Here is a 25690-nt window from a genome sequence, read left to right as displayed (position 1 = left end):
TACTACATAATATACATAAGTTACCATACACTCTGACAAATAATTTTACTTATAAGCACCAAAATATTTATAGTAAATTATTTAAATATGTAAGCGTATTAATCAGTAAATAATATTCAGACATACAGGCTTAATAATTTCAATGTAATTCAACCCAAAAAATGCATCATGTACATATTATTATTTTCTACTTTTCATTACCATATAATATTATACAATTTCTATTATGGCTTTCTTCGTATTCCACAAGATAAAAACGCCTACAAGTTTTTATAAATCTGTTTACAGCCCATCGTTATCGTCGTACCAGAAGATATGAGTTTCTGGATAAAAACCTCTCTCTTAGTCTTCTTCGTCGAATAGCAACTTGCCACTTGTATCCGAGATCTCCTCGCGACTCTAACTACGTTGTCTGTCCAACTAGAAGAGACGAGCTCCGGCTCAAAGCAGGAGAAGGAACGGGGCGGTTTTTAGTCAGTAAGAGCCTGAAACTCCCTCCCGCCTCATCCAAGACGGGAGAAGTCATTGGATGATTTCCCCCCTCAAAAAAGGACGGCCAAATACTTACGAACATATAATTAAATTTCAGAACCTATCATTTTCATATCAATTCTATTTTCTGCACCATCAACAAGTTCTAACTTGAGTTTTGTAAATCGAAATAATGAGCTATGATTTCATGTGATGATAGATGGTGCCATCAAAGTTTATCAAAGCTTTGTTGTTAGTGGATCAAAAGGGGCAATAATGAATACTACCTAAATAATAATCTATACTTATTACTAGAAGAACATTTACTTCATTAACTATCTGGCCAATTAATTCATCATTGCTATGTATTGGTTATTATAAAATATTATTCTATACATTCATACGTTTTCTTCTTCGTACTCCATTATCATCCAGACGGACTAAACCTGAAGTTTAAAATCAAGTATCCCATGGATATCTCTTTGTGTGAACCACAAATTGTTCTTTCAGGAGTGGATGTCATGTGTATGTGAATCTGTATGCTTATAAACACATCACGACATAAGATAAAAAAATGACATTGGAAAATTTTTATCACTTCTTAATTTCGTTTTTGTGGATTTTTTTAAATCACAGGCAACATTAAAATGTGAATCTGACCATTACATAAAGACAACTATTTATGTCACAAAATTCATTGTTATAAATAACATGCTTTCAAAACTATCCCCACGATATCTCGGCTGACTGATATATCAGAAATAAACAGATAAATGGTGGCCACCTGATGGTGGTCAATGCTAAGGGATTAGTGCCGCCCATTGACCCACGACACTAGAGGAGTTAAAAATACGTTGCTGTCCTTTTGAGGATTAGGGATTTGTTAAATTGACATACCTGTAATTGCCAGTAAAAACTTTCTTGAAATTAATTTAGTGGTAGTAGAGCCGAACTGCTTTATGCAACTTGAATGTGCTATAGAAACTATTGAAACTAAGCCTCAAGGTTTACGCCCTGTGCTAGTCTTATTTATGTGGTTTCTTTCAATCAGTTTTTTTACAAGTGTAATAGTTACTTGTTATGTTAGTTTAGTTTTGTCTTTAACAAACACGATGTTTATTGGTAATCTAACTTCAAACAACTACAAAAGAAAGAACCCAATAACACTTCGCCGGACACAATCTTCGAACTCGGCACATTTTGCTCGACTGTAGCCGAACTGTACCTCTACCACTAACCAACAAAGTGATTGTTTAACTTACTTTAGGTTACATAAGATAGTGATACATTTTCGTTATTACCATAACATTAAGCCCATATTTCTCAAATACGGCTGCCATTTCTCTGATTTTTAGATAATATTTATTTATAAGGATTATTTACAGTTGAAAATAATAAAAGTAGTTTAAGCATGCAGAAGTAATCGTTTATTAAACACATATTTTATTGTTTTTAATATTAAGTTTTAGTAGAACGGAAATCTTCTTGATGTGTTGATCCTGTAGATGCCGTTACTGGAAAAAATATTAATATATTATTATTAAACACATGTGGTTTTATAATATTATATGGTTTTAGTTAGTCTATATGTGAGAATGAATATAAACAGAATGAGACGCGTTGTTTTCCACGAAGGGGTCCGCACTAATACTTGTATAGTATATGTAATACCAGATTCGTACTAGTACTTTGTTGAGAATTGAACCTAACATAGCTTGACCAAAGAGAGAGCTTATTAATATGTCTATAAGCATGGCATTGTTTTTAAGTGCAATCTAACTACTAATAGCAAAATGGTTAGACATACCCGTCCTTTGATAATTCAATGCCACCTAATCTAAGGGAAGATCCCCGACATAAATTAAGGTTCATCTGTGACATGGAATTACATCCACGTCCTGATAGAAGCGGGTTAATCATTGATGCTGCAAACAACTCGAAAGCACGATCATGGCAACATGAGTGTGAGTAGCAGCCTGGCTGATTATTTCCCCCATTGGCGTAGAAGTCTACGTCGCCCATACGATCGCCGATACCATTGGCAAGGACTCCTAAAGTATCCGTATGAATCACTTCAACGTATGAGGCAGAATTTGCAGTCAAGCGCTGCATGGATAGTTGACTCCGAAGACGTCCAGGGTTCAAACCTAAAAGTAAATATTAATAAAGTTGAATATCTATAGACTACTCTTATTTCTTAAATATTGAATAGGTAAGTTTTAGTTATGTAACGAATATTCGCATTCGCAATTTTTAATGCGAATATGAACATTATTAGAACAGATAACATTTTCGTTTACAAAAAGGTAAAATCCATAGCGGAATAAATATTCTTATGTACTACAAATCCTTATCTTTGGATTAAACTGTCTTGCAATCATAACACTATAATTTTCGATGATCATTTTGGTAATCTGGGTATCCCACCAAAAACATAAATGTAAAAAAGGAAAGCCAAGTTCAATATTTTTAACGACGAATCATTATAGTTTAATAGAAATGATAATTTAATAAAAAATATTATTTTTCCAATTACAGAGTATTTTATTCAGTTTATCTATTTATTTGTTTTTACTTTGAACGATCTTTAACTATTAGAAAATATTTAAGACTAGGCCATACCAGTTTTATGTAGGAAATTGTTTATTATCACCCCCGAGAGTACGTATTCTAAGGCAAGCTTTTAATCAGGATGAACTAGCAACTTTCGCCTAGCCTCTGTCGGATTTCCCAACTATCGGGCTTAAACAAATAAATAAACGTTAGGCCAAAATTGTGTTCTACTGTTTATTCCTATTGCCTATAGGAAGAACTAGTTTAGCCTAATTCCGGCACTGTTTGGCTTCTGGGCTTCGCCGCAAAAAGAATTGAGATCTAAATGAGTGCCAAGTTCTATAAAAAATCCAAATATTGAACAAGTAGTGAAACTCTATTTTTATGTTTTATTTAGTTGATACTTCTTTAACAATTGCTGTTGCCAAGTTATTTAAAAAGTGAGTTGTTGTTGTTGTTGGTGCTTCTGTTGTTGACTCTGTTTTTATGTTTTATTGGTAGGTAAGATGTGACTTGGCCAGTTTTCTTTACCTCAGTCATTCTATAGAGTTTTTTTTTATCACAAAGTCAAATTCAGTTTGGTTATTGTGAAGCTAGTTATTTATAAAAGTTTCAAAAATCTATCCATAGAAAGTTCTGATTTATTGATGTTTTTATAGTGAGTACGGGATCTTTAACTGATTATTTAAAATATTGAATATCTAAGAAAGTACACTTTCGAACCAGGGACCTCAGGGTTAATTATGTAGGAAATTGTTTATTCTCACCTCCCTAGAGGAATGCGTCAAATTCTAAGGCAAGCTGTATTAATTAAAACTTACCGGTGATTCTAGCAACTCTTACAACGCCTCTGTTAAGTTTTCTTCCAACTATACCAGCAACATGTGCTCCAAGGTCAAACCCAACCAAATGAAACGTTAGGCCAGATTTCACAGGTTGTGTTCCTGTTTCTGTTGTTGATGTTTCTGTTGTTGATGTTTCTGTTGTTGATGTTGATGTTTTTGTTGTTGTTGTTGTTCTTGTTGGATTTGTTATTTCTGTATAAAGTTGTTGCATAAAGACGCCCAAGTTGTTAGCAACACTTTGCATATTATTACTCGCTTGTGTATAACTATCACCAGCCGCACGGGTCCAGTCAACCTCAATGACGTTAACGTTTTGGTTTGAATGCTCAAGAATAGCTGAAACATAACAGGGATAACTAAATTTAGGTATACTAGGTATAGTAATTAATATAGGGTATATACTATACGATACCTACTGTTTTAAGACTAAAGAAATTTGGGATTATTTATGGCAAAAGTCCAAAAAAAAAACATATCTTGAGTTGATTAATGTAAGGAAGGACCTATGTACATAGGTTATTACTAAGATTTTTGCCGCTGCCGCTGGCAGAAATTAATTTATAATAATTAAAGTATTTATAATATTTTAAAGACATAGTTTTAACAAGGTACTTTTATTATAGTGTAATGTAATATATTGCGTACTTACCGTTTCGGACTAATTGAAAGAAATTTGTAACCGTGTTACCAGGGTAACCGTGTATTAAGAATATTGTGGATTGAGCATCTTCCTCAAATTGATTTGGTATTGCGCCGGATCCAGGCATGGAAACGATACCATTTCTTGAAAAGAAGAATAATTATATTACTATCGTTTCAAAACTTTTAATACTATATTTATAAATGTATGTATGCAATCATATCAGTGACGCACATATGTATGTACATAATTACATACGAATCATCACCAGCCTGTAACTGTTGTGGGGTTCATCTCACATAGAGCTTAATCTTTAGGCTTCTCAAAGTGGATTGGCAATTCAAACTATCAGTATAAATTTCAATTTATAAGTCCAAGTTTCTCTACGTTACCTTCACGTTAGCGGTATCTGAATAATTTGAGATATACTATAAGTATATAACTCTGAAAATACACATTAGTAGGTACTTGTCAGCTTTCGAATCGATTTTTTTGTTTACAAGAATTGTTTATGATTGCGATATTTGTATCCAGCACTTATTATTGTAGACCAATTTTCAAAACTCTATTTTTGTTCGAAAGGTTGATCCTGGAGTTGGTCCCATCTTTACCAAGTCAGGATCCGATGCGTTGGGCTCCCAGAGAGACCGAGGGGAACTTTTGAAAATTATAGGGGAACTAGTGCGTTTGTTAATTAATTCACAAAAAATGCACGATTTTTTTAAAAGTGCCAAATAGTTCGCATACCAATTTTAAGCTTTCTACCTTCCAAATTTTGGGAAGTGGGAGCTAAAAAGACATACAAAGTAGCCTATTCTACTCCCCAACTATCAACTATATTCGCTTTTGCTGAGAAAGATGAACATTAAACATACACACAATTACGTATATTTTTATTTAATAAAACATTACTATGTATAATACTGTTATAATAATTGTAAGCATTAGTAGTACTTACTTGTTGTGAAGAGTATATCTTATGTCTAGCGTTTGTCCATTGCATACTGAAAAAAAAAAATGTTATAATTGTATATAAAAAAGGTATAAGAGTAAGTACCTACAACCTCATTTAATGCCGAGATGTCCCTGTAGTGAGCAAAAGCGTGATGATTCATGCTCAAGCCTTCTCTTAGCCAGAAGGGGCCTTTGGTCAGCAGTGGCCACTTATAGCCTGTCGATGTGATGATGTGCAATAGCTGACCCGGTAAACTTTGTACCAAAAGTCGCCGACACAGCTATTAAACTAATAACGTAAGATAATTATGAAAAGAAAAAACGTCGTGCGTGTTTCTTTTTTGTTTTTTCAGATTTAGAATTCCCTTGCCAGGGATTATTTTGAAATTATCACTAAAACTTAAATAAATTTAAGTGTTATATTATTTATTTAAGTTATATATCTTATATTTAACTATTATATTATTTATTTAAATCACCTAAACCTTTGTTCGACAAAAATGTTGAAATGATCTGATATGAGAGCATAGGGTTATAGAACAGATCATTTAGTCTCTTCCCCGCCCAGTCCCTTCCCTCCCAGCCCTTTTTATGGCATACTACTCCTTCTTAAATTATTTTATTTTAATTTATTATAAGATATAGTTTTCAGCCAGTCAATAAAATATGTTATTAATGAAATGTTATTTATGTAAAAAAAGATTTCTTTCTGTGGCAGAATTTATTAATTTGCATTACGATATTTCATGGAGATTAAATTTGTTATTATATTATGTAAAAAATACGATACTCGCGTTAATAAGTGAAATTCTCTAATACACAACAAAAGCCTGCAGAGCGGCAGGAACGGCGACCTATTCTTAAGCTTGTCACCACATGTCATGTGACGAGAAAGATGAACGAATAATGTATAAATGGGACTCATGACATAACTAAAAATTTAGTACATAGTAGGTAGGCACGTTAACATACCCCTTGGGGTTAGATAAAAGAAGTGACTTTGCCCAGGTCGCTATTTCCCGAAGGGTATAAACCTGTGTTGTCTTTCAGACCCAAGTGAATAGGTGGCTTATGGGCAGGCGTACTTCAACCTATACGGCATCATCGTTACCACCAGGCGACATAGGCCCATTAGGTCTACATATAAAAATCTCAAGTATTATAGCAGAATATTTAACTTACCTGCCACTGCAGCTACAAAAATGATGAACTTGAACATGTTGCGTGATGAACTGTCTCCCCACTGTAGAAAGTGTGCAAATTCGTCTGTTTTTATATACATCTGTGACTAATCTGGTTATCATATAACAACTGATAAAGTTTACAATGACCTGGATCAGAACAAAATAAAACATTTCCGGGTTGTTTTACGGATAATGCGATGTTTTGTTTTTTTTATAATTAAGGTATCCTGTAGCTAAAGGATGTTTCGTTAATTATATTTTATTACTTTTAAGAAAAAATAAATAGTAAATGCTTTTTTGGGGCTTCTTTTGAAGAGGTTATCAGAGTCTTCATGATCATCACTATAAATAGTATGTGTGTATTATATGTAAATAGTATATGGTGATGTTATTATGTAGGTTAATTATGTTTCTTTATTATTTAAATATACATATATTGGTATGTATTTGTGTAAGTATATTGTATTTATCTACTTAAGCTTTTTTGGATTTGCTTGCTCCATGCACCTACCTCTGGCTTTTCTCTGCATCACCCAAAAGTTTGGCTGGTAGAAAATGCCTACGGCATTAAGCCCACCTTATGTACACATGCACATTAATGCGTACATAAGGTGGGATTAAAGTAAAGAATATATAAATAAATAAATGACGAATTTATTATTTCTGTGGCTCGTCCACAATCACTTTCATACACAACATTTCAGAAAGATTATCTCCAATTACACAAACAGGATAAACTGTTAATTTTTGCATTAATTTTACTACTCCCAGTTATATTCAGAGTAGTACGGTAATATAAATTTTTACAATTAAAATAAATTTTGACCTAATAATATATTTTTTTTATTTTATATTTTTGACCCACCATTTGTAGCAACGTCAATGAAAAATTTATTAAATGTATTAACAATAACTGTGTCAGATGTAATTGTAGTGTTGTTATCTTTAAGGACATCTCTACATTTTTACCCTTGTTGCGCTTTAGAACGGTCCATGTAGCTTTTACTTTATTATGAGACTGGGCTATATTTGTTTGGTTGCATAGTACTTGAAGATTAGATATACAATGCCACACTATTGACCCTCGAAAGGTTAGGCAATGATGCACATTATGGCACGTAATAATGGGATTATAAATACACTTTCAAATGAGAATGACCAAAACTTGGCTATGTTGCGTTTTAAGAATTTAGTCATGTTAAAATCTTATCGTGAAATATATTTTCACATTTAGTAAAAAGCATATAAACTTTAAAAAAATCTTATGACCCAAATATTTAAAAATACCTAAATTTTTTAAAAATAGTAGTTAAAAGTTATTAAATGACTCCAAAATCGCGTTGCCGATCTTAACTGAGTTGCATTTAATGTCAACCTTGTTCCTAAAAAAAATCTTAAAATAGCCATAATTTTTAGGGGAGGGGATTCGACCCCTTCGGTTGATCAAATGTGATCACATATTTTCAGTAACACTCCAAAATCGCGTTTATGAGTTGTCTTTCCGCATTAGTATTTTAGCCGTAAACGGTCGAATTTGTCACATTATTCCAGAATAGCTAAGGTTTCAACAAGGTTGGGCTCGCAGTCATTGCAGCGGTAAGTCCCCTCTTTGAGAAGTGGCTAGAGAGGCGCCATGGCGTCCTCACCTACCGCCTGACGCAGGTGCTTACCGTACAATTTCGGTATTCCTGTTTCTGATTGGGTGGGAGGAAATGCCCGGTTTAAACAATCACTGCGAAGACCGCCCGGAGGACACGGTGGAACATACGGTTGCGGTCTGCCCTGCGTGGGCTGAGCACCGCCATGTCCTCAGGGATGTGGTCGGTGACGGCGACGGCGCGTCGCGTTCCGCGCACACCTCAAACAGCCATCAGACCACCACAGATGGGGCCCAGTAGGGCTGATGCCTGATCCGGAGCTGCGGACTACCTAACGGGTTTACCGGTGCTCCGGTTCGAAAAGCAGGAGTAGGAGCGGGGTAGTTTTGCCAAGGCGAAACTAGTTCTTCCTATATGCAATAGGATTAACGAAGTTCAAACTAATTTGTCGTAAGCCTGATAAGGATAGACCAGTTTAGGCTGTGCCAAACTAGTTGATCCTGATATAAAATCCTGATTTTGTGAGATGCAACTGCAATAAAAACTGTTCTACAAACAGATGCCTGTAAAAAAAGATACCCTGCAATCATAGTGCCACCAAAACAAACCAAATAAACATAAATAATAATTTTATTACCACATTTTAAAATAACATAATTATTTGTTATAAATATTATGATTGTTTGTATTGAGAATTAACAATAACTTTTAACGACGAATCATTATAGTTTAATAGAAATGATTATTTGATAAGAAATATTACTTTTCCAATTACAGAATATTTTATTCAGTTTATCTATTTATTTGACTTTCAAGATATATTAGAATATTTAGACTAGGCCATACCAGTTTATCCTACAGTGTGCATATATTTTTATCAGGATCAACTAGTTTCGCCTAGCCTAATCGGGCCTATCGGGCTTAGAACAAATTAGTTTAAAATAGGTTATACTATTTAATCCTATTGCCTGTAGGAAGAACTAGTTTAGCCTAGGCAAAATTAGTTAGTCCTGAAATCGAGTTTGACTGGTAACAGATACATATTAAGCTGTATACAATTTTATCACAGAGTATGACTGTGACCATTACCTAACTTATATTTTGTTAGGGGAACCAGACTAAACCTGAGGTTTCAAATCAAGTATCACATGGGTACATGCTACTGTTACTAAGTTATCCCATAAAATACGGATAGTGAAAAAGTACAAAAAAATAAATTAACACTCATGAAAAATTTTAATATAAAACTGACCATTGCAAAAAGATATCTATTTGTAAATAAGATGATAAGATAAAATTAGTTGTCATTGTTTGTTTTCTTCTCCTCTAATAATATCTTCTGATTTATTTCGTTGCGGGATCCAAGACAGTTATCCATATCCCTGGGACGAGCCGGGCTTCAGTGTTTCAGTGTTTTCATGTATCTACTGTAGAACCTGGCTTACAGGAGTTGCGGTGGTTTTGGGAGGTCATGGCGAGCTTATCTCAATAAAAAAACCTGAATGAGCAGACTTTACGTTTGGTAAGTTAAAGTTCTGGTTGCTTAACCCACTGACTAATTGCTTAGTTCCATTTAGTTTGATTGCTTACTCTCAGGAGGTTCGTAATCTTCGTTGCTATAAACAGTACATTATTAATGCCTACAATTTATAAAATTTCTTCAATCGTTCTTCAAGGTTTACATACTGCGTGAGCCTTATTTATGTAGTTTCTTTCAATAAGTTTATTTACAAATGTAATACTTACGTGTTATGTTACTTTAGTTAGGCACCTAACATACACATTTTTTTTGTTATTCTAACTTCAGACAACACCCAATAACACTTCGCTGGGCACAATCTTCGAACTCGGCACATTTTGCTCGACTGTAGCCGAACTGTACCTCTACCACTAACCAACAAGGCGATTGTTTAACTGACTTTAGGTTACGTAAGATAGTGATTCATTTTGTTGAAAAATAAGTTTATAAAGTAGCCTCGCCCTATGTTCATCAGAACTTTTTGTTATCCACTAATAGAGGCGCTGTTTTCTTTTTCACTCTGTCTTAAATTGATCTCATTATGAATTAAAGAAATATATCGTGACTTATAAGAGATCTAACAAGACTTTTATTGAAGTATTACTCTGATTTTTAGTCATGTTTCTCAATATTTATTTATAAGGATTATTTACAGTTGAAAATAATAAAAGTAGTTTAAGCATGCAGAAGTAATCGTTTATTAAACACATATTTTATTGTTTTTAATATTAAGTTTTAGTAGAACGGAAATCTTCTTGATGTGTTGATCCTGTAGATGCCGTTACTGGAAAAAATATTAATATATTATTATTAAACACATGTGGTTTTATAATATTATATGGTTTTAGTTAGTCTATATGTGAGAATGAATATAAACAGAATGAGACGCGTTGTTTTCCACGAAGGGGTCCGCACTAATACTTGTATAGTATATATATGTAATACCCGATTCGTACTAGTACTTTGTTGAGAATTGAATCTAACATAGCTTGACCAAAGAGAGAGCTTATTAATATGTCTATAAGCATAGGCATCACCTTGATTTTGTTATTTTATATTTTTATAGGTTTTTCTTTAATATAAAAATCTTTTCGTTGTTGGTATTGTATTCATATTTTTTTTTATTTATTTGTATGGTGCAAACGTATGGTGTATGTATGGTGCATCGTGCCCGGGGCTGAAAAAATATTATTTCTATCTCTTCATGTTGGATAACATCTAAAATCATAATATTAGTTTTTGTTTCAGTCAAACAAGTTACTATTTTACTTTGTCGTTTTGAATACGTTTAGGTAAGTATGTATGATGCTTTACGAAATAAATAAAAAAAAAACATTCCCATTGAAACTAAAAACTAATTTTAGAAACTAAAAAAAAATTGAAAATCAGAGATATGGCATTGTTTTTAAGTGCAATCTAACTTCTAATAGCAAAATGGTTAGACATACCCGTCCTTAGATAATTCAGTGCCACCTAATCTGAGGGGAGGAGATCCTCGACATAAGTTAAGGTTCATCTGTGTCATGGAATTACATCCACGTCCTGTTAGAAACGGGTTAATCATTGATGCTGCAAACAACTCGAAAGCACGATCATGGCAACATGAGTGTGAGTAGCAGCCTGGCTGATTATTTCCCCCATTGGCGTAGAAGTCTACGTCGCCCATACGATCGCCGATACCATTGGCAAGGACTCCTAAAGTATCCGTATGAATCACTTCAACGTATGTGGCATGATTTGCATTCAAGCGCTGCTGGGATAGTCCTTTGTGAAGACGTCCAGGGTTCAAACCTAAAAGTAAATATTAGTAAAGTTTAATATCTAAAACATACTCTTATTTCTTAAATATTGAATAGGTAAGTTTTAGTTATGTAACAAATATTCGCATTCACAATTTTTAATACGAATATGAACATTATTACATTAACATTGAACAGATAACATTTTCGTTTACAAAAAGGTTAAATCCATAGCGGAATAAATATTCTTATGTACTACAAATCCTTATCTTTGGATTAAACTGTCTTGCAATCATAACACTATAATTTTCGATGATCATTTTGGTAATCTGGGTATCCCACCAAAAACGATAAACTGTTTAAAAGGAAAGCCAAGTTCAATATTTTTAACGACGAATCATTATAGTTTAATAGAAATGATAATTTAATAAAAAATATTATTTTTCCAATTACAGAGTATTTTATTCAGTTTATCTATTTATTTGACTTTGAAGATATATTAGAATATTTAGACTAGGCCATACCAGTTTATCCTACAGTGTGCGTATTTTTATCAGGATCAACTAGTTTCGCCTAGCCTAATCGGGCCTATCGGGCTTAGAACAAATTAGTTAAAAATAGGTTATACTGTTTATTCCTATTGCCTATAGGAAGAACTAGTTTAGCCTAGGCACTGTTTGGCTTTGGGCTTCGCCGCAAAAAGAATGGAGATCTAAATGAGTGCCAAGTTCTATAAAAAATCCAAATATGAACAAGTATGAAACTCTATTTTTATGTTTTATTGGATACCTTTAACAATTGCTGTTATTTAAAAAGTGAGACTCAAAGTAGGTAAGATGTGACTTGGCCAGTTTTCTTTACCTCAGTCATTCTATAGAGTTTTTTTTTATCACAAAGTCAAATTCAGTTTGGTTATTGTGAAGCTAGTTATTTATAAAAGTTTCAAAAATCTATCCATAGAAAGTTCACGATTTATTGGTTTTTATAGTGAGTACGGGATCTTTAACTGATTAATTAAAATATAATATCTAAGAAAGTACACTTTGGAACCAGGGACCTCAGGGTTAATTATGCAGGAAATTGTTTATTCTCACCTCCCTAGAGGAATGCGTCACATTCTAAGGCAAGCTGTATTAATTAAAACTTACCGGTGATTCTAGCAACTCTTACAACGCCTCTGTTAAGTTTTCTTCCAACTATACCAGCAACATGTGCTCCAAGGTCAAACCCAACCAAATGAAACGTTAGGCCAGATTTCACAGGTTGTGTTCCTGTTTCTGTTGTTGATGTTTCTGTTGTTGATGTTTCTGTTGTTGATGTTTCTGTTGTTGATGTTGATGTTTTTGTTGTTGTTGTTGTTCTTGTTATTGATTGTATTAATTTGGTCAAGTTTTCAGCAACACTTTGCATATTATTACTTGCTTGTGTATAACTATTACCAGCCGCACGGGTCCAGTCAACCTCAATGACGTTAACGTTTTGGTTTGAATGCTCAAGAATAGCTGAAACATAACAGGGATGACTAAATTTATTTTTTTATTGTTTGCTTAACTGCAGTTTGTTGGGAATTTAAAAACTAGATATTGTACAAAAAAGAAACTTAGCAACTAATTATGAGATAGCTATTGTTTTAAAAAGCTAAAGGGTATGCATTTTAGTAAGCAGAAAACAACTAAACAAACGACGTAGATGAAATCCAGAATGCGCCATTAAAAAAAAAGCGAGACCAAGTGCGAGTCGGATTCGCAGCTCCCTGCAGCAGTAAGTAGATGACATAATATAAAAGTTATAAAATAAATTGCTTTTACATAGTGTTTGTATGAACGACAAAGTTATATTTGCATTTTTGAAATTATTTTATTAATTAGGTAATATCTTATCTCTATACTATAAAAATAAGTTGGGTTTTCCTTCCTGACGCTATAACTCCAGAACACACGAACCGATTTCCACGGTTTTGCATTCGTTGGAAAGGTCTCGGGCTCCGTGAAGTTTATAGCACAGAAAATTTCATAAAAAAGTAAGATGATTACAGGAAAACAAAACCTTGTAAACGGAGTTACCGGGTAACCTAGTATTATAGAATATTGTATGCAAATATCTATAATATTTTTGTAAATAAATAAATATATATATTTTTATATTTGTTTAAAAATGTTTTAGGAATAGTTTTTGTTAAATAAAAATAAAAATATTTATTTATCTATAATGGAAATTAATAATAATAAAAGTGATTGCATGCTTACCCTCTCGGACTAATTGAAAGAACCTTATAACCGTGTTACCTTCATGTTAGCGGTATCTGAATAATTTGAGATATATATACTATAATATATAACTCTCAAAATACACCTTAGTACTTGTCAGGTTTCGAAACGATTTTTTTACTATTTTATACGATGTATGCAATCATCATCAGTTCCACAAGTATTTATGTACCTAATTACATCCGAATCTCACCAGCATGTAACTGTTGTGGGTTCATCTCACATAGAGCTTAATCTTTAGGCTTTTCAAAATAAGTGGAACTGTGCAATTGAAACTATCAGTATAAATTTAAATTTATAAGTCCAAGTTTCTCTACGTTACTTTCATGTTAGCGGTATCTGAATAATTTGAGATATACTATATACCTAACTCTGAACATACACATTAGTGCTTGTCAGGTTTCGAACCCGCAACTTCATCTTCCCGCAAGTGTTTATGAAGCAAGCGTCCTAACTTTTTCTTCTCCACTAATAACTATCTTTAAACAAATAAAACATTTTATTTAACTGTTATAAAATTGGAACTTTGAATTGTTTTTTTTTTGTTAAAAATTTTGTCGAGCACTTATTATTGTGAACCTATTTTCAAAACTCTGTTTTTGTTCGAAAGGTTGATGCTTGAGTTGGTCCCATCTTTACCAAGTCAGGATCCGATGTGATGGGCTCACAGGGACCGAGGGGAACTTTTGAAAATTATAAGGGCAACTCACAGTCAAACCATTACAACGGTTTTGTGGGGCTTAGTATATAAAAATGTTTGTGTGGAAATTTTGGCAATTAAAATAAATTAGTAGCCTGTTTTTCATTGTATTGCAATATGACCCATATAATTTTATTATGCTCTTATTATAAACAGACACTCTTATTTTTAATAAAACATTGTAATTTGAGAAAATAGTTGTAAGCAGTAATAAGTACTTACTTGTTGTGAAGAGTATATCTTACGTCTACCGTTTGTCCATAGCATACTGAAAAAAATAAGAATATTATAATTCTATATCATCTACTTAGTTCCACACTTTCTATATCTTACTTTGTTTGTTTATTGACTAGTTCTCATCAAATATACTATAGTAGTGTTATTTACACACAATGATCATAAAATCGCGGCATATAGAAAATCTATTTACATAATATATAATAAAACTGTAAAAGTGTTAATTACAGAATTAACACTTTTACAGTTTTATTACTATATAGCAAATAGAAAAAAAATAGTACGGGTCCCTAAGTTTTTTTTTTATAGTACATCACACGCGTTTCTCTTTTGGCGACTTATTTTTAATCTTTGCCACCACATTTCATTTGACGAGAGTTTAAAGAGAAATAATTGAACGATTATCATATCATCACGCTATTATCCCCGAAGAAGTAGGCAGAGGTGCACAATATGGCATATATTGCCACTGTACAATGTACACGCAATTTTTTACAATTTATGTTGTAAGTCCCACGTAATAGGCGGTGAGCCTATTGCCACATACCGGGCACATTTCCAAACTCCGTGCTACTACTGAGAAATTTTCGAAAATCCGTAAAATAAGAACGAATAATGTATAAATGGGACTCATGATAAAACCGGTGAAAACTGGTACATCTACCATGTACCAGGTAGGTACGCTAACCTTCCCCTTTCGGTATTAATCCTATTGTCTGTATTTCCCGAAGGGTATAAACCTGTGTTGTCTTTCAGACCCAAGTGAATAGGTTGCTTATGGGCAGGCGTACTTCAACCTATACGGCATCATCGTTACCACCAGGCGACATAGGCCCATTAGGTATCTACATACAAAAATTACAACTAAGTAATATTGCAGAATATTTGACTTACCTGCCACTGCAGCTACAAAAATGATGAACTTCAACATGTTGCTTGATGAACTGTCTCCTTACTGTAGAAAATGTGCAAATTCGTTTGTTTTTATTAGCATCTTTAACTAATCTGTTTATTAGATAACAACTGATAGAGTTTCCGATTGCCTAGATCAGATAATTTTAAAACTATTTATAATCATCAAAGGTCATTTCAGAATTTGCCGAAGGTAAAATAGTATTATCGCAAAATCAATCAGTATGCAAGGATATTCTATACATACTATATTATGTTTTTCCTATTTATTACCTAGGAATATTGTTTTATACTAATATTATAAAGAGGTGAGTGTATTATAAAGAGGTATATTTGTATGTAATGGGTAATCTCTGAAATTAATAATCCAATCCTAAAATTTTTTTTACTGGTAGAAAGCTACATTATTCCTGAGTGCTATAGGTTATAAATTATTTTGATAACATGTATATTAACCGATCAATCACAACTTTTGTCTGCACATCGGATAGAAATAGCTCATAAAACAGGATAATATGCATGTGCTGCCTAAACAGTTGCTTAAAATTGAAAACAATGTATGGCAATTTAGTTTGTCTTAATGATTTCTACAAAAAAGTTCGCGACACAATATTTCTATATTTCATATTTTATACGTCTTTTATTGTTGTTGATACATTATTTGATCATTTACCTATTGTATATAACATTTAACACAAAATCCCATGAAAGATTTCTGCACTTTGGACAATCGGAACTGCGGTATAGCTAACTTATTTCTACCTCTGATTATTTAAGCAACAAACTATTAATTATTATCAAAATAAATTATTTCTATATCACAAGGACATCACACAGATAAGACTTGCCACTTACAGTATGTCAATAGGTCATACAGTTTCGGAGATAATGTAAAATTACTAAAAAGCAAAATGCCGCTAGCACAATTAACACGCTTTGTGCGGACGTTTTATCTATTCACCTATAGATGGCGTTCTGCAAATACGTCATTTTTCTGAATCGCAGTGTTAAGATTTTCCGCGGATTGATGACCCTCTTGAATTATTAAGCCCACGTTGTCGTTATTTGGTGTTCAACTGTCAGTCTGTTGTTTTTGTTTGATGATTTCGGTCGTTTCGTTTGGTTGTTCGTTGATTGGTTCTCTGCATTGTAAAAAAACGGAAATTCAATTACGTTTATATCGGTGTACGTTTAGTATGTTCGTTACTTCAAAATAATCGGTAAATATTGTAATTTCAAAGTGGTCAAGTTGCTCTTTGTTCATATATTTTTTTAAGTCTGTGTAGTTTGTTTTCTAATAAAAAAACGAGCATGCCTAAAAGGAAATCGCACGCAACTGTCCCGGCAGACATCACAGAGAAGAGCAGCTCGAGTACGCCGTACGGAAGAATCTACCCCAGAAAATGAGTAGCGCCTCTCGAGTAATAGAGAACATAATTATAAAAAATGTTTAACTTTTGAGCCGAAATTAATATAACCATTGCTATAAATTATCACTTATTAGTCAGTTAGGTGTAACTCTATTGTAAAAAGTAATCTGATTACGACTTTCTGTAACATTTGCGGGACTTTTTTTCGCATATCAGTAATCTAATAACCAGACTAAGTACTTAGATAAAATAATAATACGTAATGCACACCAATAATAATAGTTCTATCTTGTCTTTTGATCAATACATTTGACTCGCAATCATTATAAATCAAGGTGGAACTAGAAAGTAGGTTAAATACGACATCAGATCAGATTATAATCTATCCAACTGGCAGGGAGTTCTTCCCAAACATAAATTGTTTGAGCAGCGATCAAGCACCACGATAATTAATAAAAATCTATAAAAACTGTTATAAAAACGGTGTCCCTAAATACCTAAAACCTATTTCAAAGAATTATGAAATTAAAATATTAAAATGAAAAAACCCTGATTCTAAATATATATAAGATTATTCTCTAATTATAGGTTTGAAGAATAAACTTGCGTTGCTCTGTAAATGAAGAATTTTATTTTTACTCATTTTATAACAAAAATAACATCTTAAAACTTACATTGATTCATTTACAAGTGCATAACAAAATCAAAATCAACCTGTAAATGAAGAAACGACAATTAAAGTTTATTCTTAGATATCTCTTTCTTCACAATTGTGAGTTATATTTTAAATAAAGAAATATTTAACTAAAATAACATCCATCTTTTCTTTAATAGAAAAATAATCTTGACACCCAATGTCACATTTACCACAAACAAAATAGTTTCATAAAATAAAATAAAATAGGTTTCATTCAAACTAAAAATTAAAGAAAATAGTATAATATTTTACTTTACATCTCCCCCCCTTGGAAAAGAAAATCTATAAAAGTGGAAAAGAAAATCTATAAATATACGGATACTGGAACAAGCTTCGTGACGTGAAATAAATTTGACTCAGTTTTCTTGTGCCCAGTATCAATTCTATATATTGATTTGGATATTTTCTCTGTAATCTGAAAAGGACCAATTCTCAAATGATCTAATTTTTTTCTGTTCAGCTTATTGCCATTTTCCACATACACCATATCACCAACATTAAATTCATGGTATTCTCTATTCTTATCAAATAATATTTTGTTGTAATTGTGAGATTTTATTGTATTTTCTAGAGCTGTTGTTCTATCTCTTATCCAGTCTTGTTGTGTTTTTTCTTCCTTCAACTCTTTAGGTAAAATCGTAGCATCTGTACCATATAAAAGATAACTTGGTGAAAAACCAGTAACTGAGTGAATAGTTTTATTATATTTTTCTACACATTCATGAGCTATTTTTGTCCAAGCTCGTGTATTTTCCTCTTCATTAATTTTACATCGAATTTTGTTTACCAATGTTTGGTTTAACCTCTCATTAAGACCATTGGAGAATGGCGCATTTACTGCTGTGAATATCATTGGAATCTGTTTTTCCGCTAAGAATCTCTTAAATTCTTTTGAATTTATTCCAGGGTACTGATCGGTGAGAATCATTCCGATATTATCTGTTTCTGATATGTTTGTAACCAGTTTTATAAAATCATTTGCTCCTTGGGTTTTTGAAGTCAGGACAAATGCGTATCTTGTAAAATGATCTACCAGTAGATGTAAATATTTCTTTGTAGACCTTGATCCTCCAAAACCTCCAATTGTGTCTATAGAGACTATTTCAAATGGCTTCGTGGCCGGACCTAAGTGTGACATAAATCCAATTTTCCCTTGTCCTCTTGATTTATTTTTTATACAAATCTCACAATTCTTACTTATTTTTTTGATATTTTCCGTCAAATTTCTAGCTATGTATAGTGGACTAAGTGTTTTCTGCATCTGTTTGATTCCAATATGACAAAGGTTCTTATGTACTTTATTTATAAGTTCTATGCTGAATTTCTCTGATAGCATTATTTTTTCCTTGTTCCTGACTTTTTTATAGTATATATTTTGTTTTTTTATCATTCTGTCTTTATTCTTTTGTATTTCTTCATTTTTATTTTGATCTATTAAAATATCCTGCAGGTTAATTACATTTACAATCCTCAGTTGTTCATCTTTGTTCTCATCTGATCCCAATACAGGGTTTCTACTAAGACAGTCTGCTTCTAAATTGTCTTTTCCCGGAGCATATTTAATATTAAAATCATATTGTGACAGGTAATACATCAAATCACCTAATTCTTCGTCGGTCCTTGATTTCAAATTCATGTTTTCCAGTGGCTTGTGGTCTGAATAAACTGTAAATGACTTACCTATCAGCCAGTATTGCCAGTATCGTACTGCTTCTTTAATTGCCAAACACTCTAAGTAAATGGCTTTTTTCTTTTTTTGGGTTCCATTTAACTTCTTTGAAAAGTATGCCACTGGTTTTTCTCTTCCATCAGGTTGTATCTGTTTCAATATAGCTCCAACTCCTTCTATTGATGCATCAGTGTAAATATTTATTGGCAAGTTTGGATCGTATATTTCTAAAACTGGTTGTGAACAAAGTAAAGCCTTTATCGTATTAAATGCTTTTTCACATTCATGGGACCAAATGAATTGTTGATTTTTCCTTAACAAATTATGTAGTGGATCTAGTATAGTTGCACTATTTGGTATATATTTGTGGTAGAAGTTTATTTTTCCCAAAAATTGTCTAACATTTTTCTGAGTCTTCGGAGTTGGAAAATCCTTTATTGATATTAGATTATCCTTAATCGGTTTTACAGTATTATTTTGTATTATATGACCCAAGTATTTTACGGTGTCTGATGCGAAATTGCATTTGGTAAATTTCAATCTAAATCCTTCTAATTGTATTGCTTCTAACAGTTGTTCTAAATGGTTTACATGTTCTTCAAAATTCCGAGAAAAAACTAATATGTCATCAATATAGTTTACTGTAAAGCTTGTAAGATTGTATTTTCTTAGTATACTACTGAGTATTCTTTGAAAAATTGCTGGTGAGGTCTTCAATCCAAATGGCAAACAAGTCCATTGGAAATGTCCTTCTTGTGTTATAAATCCTGTCTTTCTTCTATCTTCAATTCGTAAAGGAATAGCCCAAAATGCAGAATTTATGTCTAAAGCTGTAAAATACATACAATTTCTAGTTTTTTCCATTAGATCTTCAATTAAAGGGAATGGTTGGGCTTGAGGTACCACTATTTTATTTAGATCTCTGAAGTCAATACACAATCTTGACTTTTTATTTTCTTCTCTTTTAAAGGCTAATGTCACCGGTGCCGCAAATGGACTGTATGATTCTTCTATAAGTTTATTGTCTAGTAGGTTAGCTATTTGTTTTTCTATTTCTTTTTTGTCTTCTATAGTGCATTTGTAAGGCCTCTTACAGCAGTATTTATCTACTAATAAGTCTATTCTGGCTTCATACCCATTCACAGTTCCTATATCGTATTTATCCTTGGCAAAAACCGATTTATATTTTTGTATTAATTTATAAATTTTTTCCCTTTTATCTTCTTCTAAATGATTTACTTTTATTTCAAATTCCTTTTCTTTAATATGTTCATTAAAATTAATCTTATATTCCTTTACATATTCTTTACTTTCATTTTTTTTCTTGTATATCTCTTCCTCTTGTTTTATGTTTTCTTGATGTAAGTATTGTTTTTGAGTTATTTTTAACTCCTCATTTTGTATCAACTCGTATGCCTTTATCATGTCTAATCCTATTAAAAAATCATATTTGAAATTTGGTTCATCAATGACGTAAACATTTACATTTTCTTCTTTTTCGAAAATTTTTATTTTTAGATTTGTCAAACCACTGGTCTTCTTCACACCATTAATTGTAACTAAATTTTCTTCATTTGCATTATTTTTCTTAGTTTTTAATTTTAATAATTTGGAATTAATGAGAGAAACATTCGAACCTGAATCATATACTCCATATATTTCCAATTTATCATTTATTAGTAGTTTGACTCTTATTAATGGTGTTACTATTAGTTTTTTTGTTCGTTTTCATTTAACTCTGCTTCAATCACTGAATTATTCACATGCCTTATAGATTTTCTATCAAATGTATTGTCATCTTTAACCTTAAACCAGCATGCAGCTTCGGGGTGGTAACGAGTACCTTTATTAAGCTTTTCGCATGTTTTGCATGGAGTACGTTCCTCAATTTTGTTATTTATCTTTTGATTTTCGAATTTTCTATAGACCCCATTCCTATTTTTATTTACCAAATGTTCATACTTTCTCACTTCATTGAATAGGTCTACTGTATCCTTCATTGCTTCTCTATTTATCTTCTCCCGCACAAATCCAGGTAAACCTGCAGCAATTAAATCCACCAGCGTACCTGTATCTATTGATCTCCTCATGTCCAGTATAAGTTTTTCCTTTTTAATAGCATAGTCCACCAATGAACCATCCTTGTATTTAAAAAAAAGGGCATAAGTCACTTGGTTCCAGCCTTGATTCGCAAATGATTCACAGAACTTATTTTTCCATATCTGCCAGTCAGAGTTTAGTGTTAACTTTATAATCATAGAACTGTACCAATCAACACAACTTTTGTCCATGAATAGTCTTAGTATTTCAATTTTTTTCTCATCTTCCAAAATGTCAAAACGCAAACATTCTTTTTCAAAAATATCAATCCATTGGTTTGGGTTTGTATTTTTACTTGTAAATTTTTCAATCACAAACTTCTCTGCAATATATTTTAGATTCTGTTTTTTTTGATCTTGCGTGTTCTCAATCAATTTTGCAAATATTTTTTCCAATGAATCTGTATTTTTTTCTAATCCTCCAGATGTTTGCTTTTGTTCAATTTCTTCTAGATATTGCTCTCCAAATTGTAAATTACCATCTTCATCTATGTATGCTTTTCTTAGTTCATCTGACATTGTCATCCAAACTTTTCTCGTTTGATGTCTTTTCTTTAAACTATTTTTCACTTTATTATACGCAGCTGTCTTTATTAACTCTTTATGAAGACTAACAGACTGTAGTTCTTCCGGTATAACAAACACTTTTTCATCTTTTGTTGTTATTGAGGTTACACAACAGACATTTGATTTCCCATCACTCGCTGGCATTAAAGCAAATTCGAAACGTAGCTGATCCATATTTTGCTTTATTTATTTAGGTATTTCAATAAACAAGATTGTCGTTTTATAAGATTATTCTCTAATTATAGGTTTGAAGAATAAACTTGCGTTGCTCTGTAAATGAAGAATTTTATTTTTACTCATTTTATAACAAAAATAACATCTTAAAACTTACATTGATTCATTTACAAGTGCATAACAAAATCAAAATCAACCTGTAAATGAAGAAACGACAATTAAAGTTTATTCTTAGATATCTCTTTCTTCACAATTGTGAGTTATATTTTAAATAAAGAAATATTTAACTAAAATAACATCCATCTTTTCTTTAATAGAAAAATAATCTTGACACCCAATGTCACATTTACCACAAACAAAATAGTTTCATAAAATAAAATAAAATAGGTTTCATTCAAACTAAAAATTAAAGAAAATAGTATAATATTTTACTTTACATATATTATAAAGACTTTGTGACGGCACATACGGCTGGCTTTCCAGAATGGGTCCCGACTGCTTAAATTTTACGATGACTCTCTTGTTTTAGGGTTTTTTCATTTTAATATTTTAAAGAAACGCAGTCGGGTTTTTTAGTTTTTTAAATTACTTTTTTTATTTTATTTTTTTTAGTTTTATTTTTATTTTTTATTTTGATATATCTATGGTCACTCTCACAGTAAATACAAATCAAACGACCCCTATCGAGCGGAAATCCATCGAGTCGTTCAGGCTAGAGAGTGAGAAATATTCGAATTTGGCGCCAAAAATCCGCCATTTTGTTTTTTTTATTATTTTGATATATCCAGTGTCACTCTCACAGTAAATACGAATCCAACGACACCTCTCAAGTCAAAATCCATCAAGCCGTTTAGGCTAGAGAGTGAGAAATATTCGAATTTGGCGCCAAAAATTCACCATTTTGTTTTTTTATTATTTTGATATATCCAGTGTCACTCTCACAGTAAATACGAATCTAACGACACCTCTCAAGTCAAAATCTATCAACCCTCCTTCTGGCGCAGTCGGGTAAAAATGTTGCCAAATTAGCATTAAATCAACCATTGTATAATTGTGCATAAGTATAAAATAAATCATATAAAATTGTATATGTTATAATAAAACTATTTATATGAGTTTCCAGAAAAATGCTACTGGATGTTTTATGGCACATCAGTTCATAGTGAAAAGTTCTTGTTGTAACTTTTGTGTCACTTTTTTTTCTCATAGCCATAGCATATTTTGGAACTCGATAACGAGCTTACGTATCGACGTATCACCTGATGGTATGCAAAGCAAACCGCCGCCCATGGACATTTGAAACACCAGCGGCGTTACAAGTGCGTTGCCGGTCTTTTGAGGGTTAAGAATTTAAGGGTTGTTGGGAAATCAGGAATTGGGAAGATTGAGAAGGGGGGATCAGAAATTGGGAATTGGACCTCCGGTAACCTCACTCACACAACGAAACACAACGTAAGCGTTGTTTCACGACGGTTTTCAGTGAGGTCGTGGTATCACCCTGGTGGAGCCGACCCACTCATGCCGATACATGGCTCTCCTACACTTCCATAATCAATCTTAATCCAACATTTTTGGATCGACCTTCATTTTCGTCAGCAAAATATAGAACTGGTGTTATCAATCGATCTAAATATTTTGGACTAGCTTCCGCCCGCGACTCCGTCCGCGCGGATGTCGGTCTTCGCGTGGAAGTTTTATTTCTCCATTTTGAGTAACTCTGACAATGACATCTTATAAATATATATTGGACCCAAATATGGCGAGGCCCATAATAATTAAGGAGATCCCTCTGTTACTGTACTGCTGTTGAGCTCGCGTTCTGTAGAATAAAACTGAAAAATAAAGATATCTTTTTCTACGTATTTTTCCAGGATAAAAGGTATCCTATTTTATGCCCAGGATAATAAGGTATAATTATAGGTACCAAATTTCATCGAAATCAAACCGTTTGATTTTTATATGATTGATAGTTTTCACGTGATGCCAGAACATACAGAGAGACAGAAAGACAAAAAAAAAAAATAATCACATTATTTGGGTTTAGTATCGTTCCAGTAACGCCCCCTGCTATTTATTTTTTCAATATTTTCAATATACAAAATTGACCCTTCTACAGATTTATTGTATTATGAATGAATGAATGAATGAATTAATTAATGAAAGTGTTATAAACGTAAGAGTAGACAAATATAATCCGAAAGCTCCGAACTGCTAAGCTATCAGGAGTTATACGTGTTATTGTGAGTCAACCATAAAATATAGACATTTGCTGTCGTGGAATTTTTATAAACAATTTTTAGGAGAACATTTCCGTCATACATGATTTCTGTGTAGCTTTAGCCATTAAGGCTGCACACGCGACGGAAGTTTAAAAAATGGAGTAAGTTTTCCTGTTTTCCCAACATTTCCCTTCACTGCTCTGCTCCTATTGGTCGTAGCGTGATGAAAAATATACTATAACCTGACCAGGAGTCTGAAGAACATATATACCAAGTTTCGTTAAAATCTGTTGAGTGGTTTTTGTTTCTATAAAGAACATACAGACAGACAGACAGACAGACAGACAGACAGACAAAAAAATTTCTGATTGCATTTTTGGCGTCAGTATCGATCACTAATCACCCGCTGATATTTATTTTGGAAATATATTTCATGTACAGAATTGACGTCTCTACAGATTTATTATAAGTATATATATATATATAGATATGATCCGTTATTGAAATCGGCAGTAAGTATAACGGGTAAAATGGTTTAGATAAGGCTTAAGTTATTCCCGGAGCTGCGGATAGCTTAGCGTGTTACCGGGGCTCCGGCTCAAAAAGCAGGAGTAGGAAAGGGTAGTTTTTATAGTCAGTAGGTAAGAGTCTGATACTCCCTCTCACCTCGCCTAAGGCAGGAGAATTCATTGGATGATTTCACCCCCATATAATATATACATATATATATATACATATATATTATATATATATATATATATTCATCGTATATATAACCGAGGTTACATAGTAAATATGTAACCTCATTGATACATACAAAAATAAAACATTTTATTTCCGGACTCCAAATGGAAAAAAATTGAGATCACTAGCAACTGCTACGCGGTTTCAGTTACTGCTCGACATCTATTGGTCATCGCCTTTCTTCAAACAATGCAGTACTTATCGACCGCAAAAATAACTATCCAAACCAGAACAGTAGTTCCGGAGATTGACGCGTTCAAACAAGTAAACAAAAAAGTCTCCAGCTTTATATACTAGGTAAAAACTCAATATATTTGTGCCTATTATAATTAGATGAAGTTAAAGTAGCCAGTAAATGTAAATAGCAATAATATGAGCCTGCGCTTTTTTTAGTCGTGATTTGCTAGACTGGATCTCAATAGTTGCTCGTATTCTTCAATCAGGCGCGATTACAGATAGTGCAATATAATAAATGTCTCGACTATGTTATGTGTAACAGATTAAGTATGTCTTTTAATAATTTAAACATATG

General features: G+C 32.5%; 2 protein-coding genes across 4 annotated transcripts; both read right to left on the bottom strand.

Moving 5' to 3' along the window:
* Positions 1–1875: 1875 nt before the first annotated feature.
* LOC126912660 (pancreatic triacylglycerol lipase-like) lies at positions 1876–15764 on the bottom strand. 3 transcript variants are annotated; one of them, XM_050705755.1, is made up of 6 exons: positions 15602–15764; positions 14693–14738; positions 4519–4652; positions 3846–4205; positions 2279–2618; positions 1876–1985 (listed from the first exon to the last, which is right to left on the bottom strand). In XM_050705755.1, the coding sequence occupies exons 1-6, from the start codon at positions 15636–15638 to the stop codon at positions 1937–1939; spliced, it is 966 nt and encodes a 321-aa protein (XP_050561712.1). In that variant the 5' UTR covers positions 15639–15764; the 3' UTR covers positions 1876–1936. The 3 variants fall into 3 exon arrangements, with proteins under 3 accessions (XP_050561712.1, XP_050561713.1, XP_050561711.1); XM_050705756.1 differs by lacking the exon at positions 14693–14738 and adding an exon at positions 5468–5513 and having other exon boundaries at positions 15602–15667; XM_050705754.1 differs by lacking the exons at positions 14693–14738; positions 15602–15764 and adding exons at positions 5468–5513; positions 6646–6779.
* A 4522-nt stretch (positions 15765–20286) lies between these two features.
* On the bottom strand, positions 20287–22614 carry LOC126912659 (uncharacterized). Its single transcript, XM_050705753.1, has 2 exons — positions 22393–22614; positions 20287–22291 (listed from the first exon to the last, which is right to left on the bottom strand). Exon 2 carries the CDS (start codon positions 22193–22195, stop codon positions 21065–21067), a length of 1131 nt encoding a protein of 376 aa, XP_050561710.1. The 5' UTR covers positions 22196–22291; positions 22393–22614; the 3' UTR covers positions 20287–21064.
* Between the last annotated feature and the right edge of the window lie 3076 nt (positions 22615–25690).

Source organism: Spodoptera frugiperda, chromosome 28 (assembly GCF_023101765.2).
Source record: "Spodoptera frugiperda isolate SF20-4 chromosome 28, AGI-APGP_CSIRO_Sfru_2.0, whole genome shotgun sequence".
Taxonomy (NCBI): Eukaryota; Metazoa; Arthropoda; class Insecta; order Lepidoptera; family Noctuidae; genus Spodoptera; species Spodoptera frugiperda.
The sequence above is the reverse complement of the archived record's forward strand: the minus strand, read 5'-3'. Positions and strand labels throughout refer to the sequence as shown.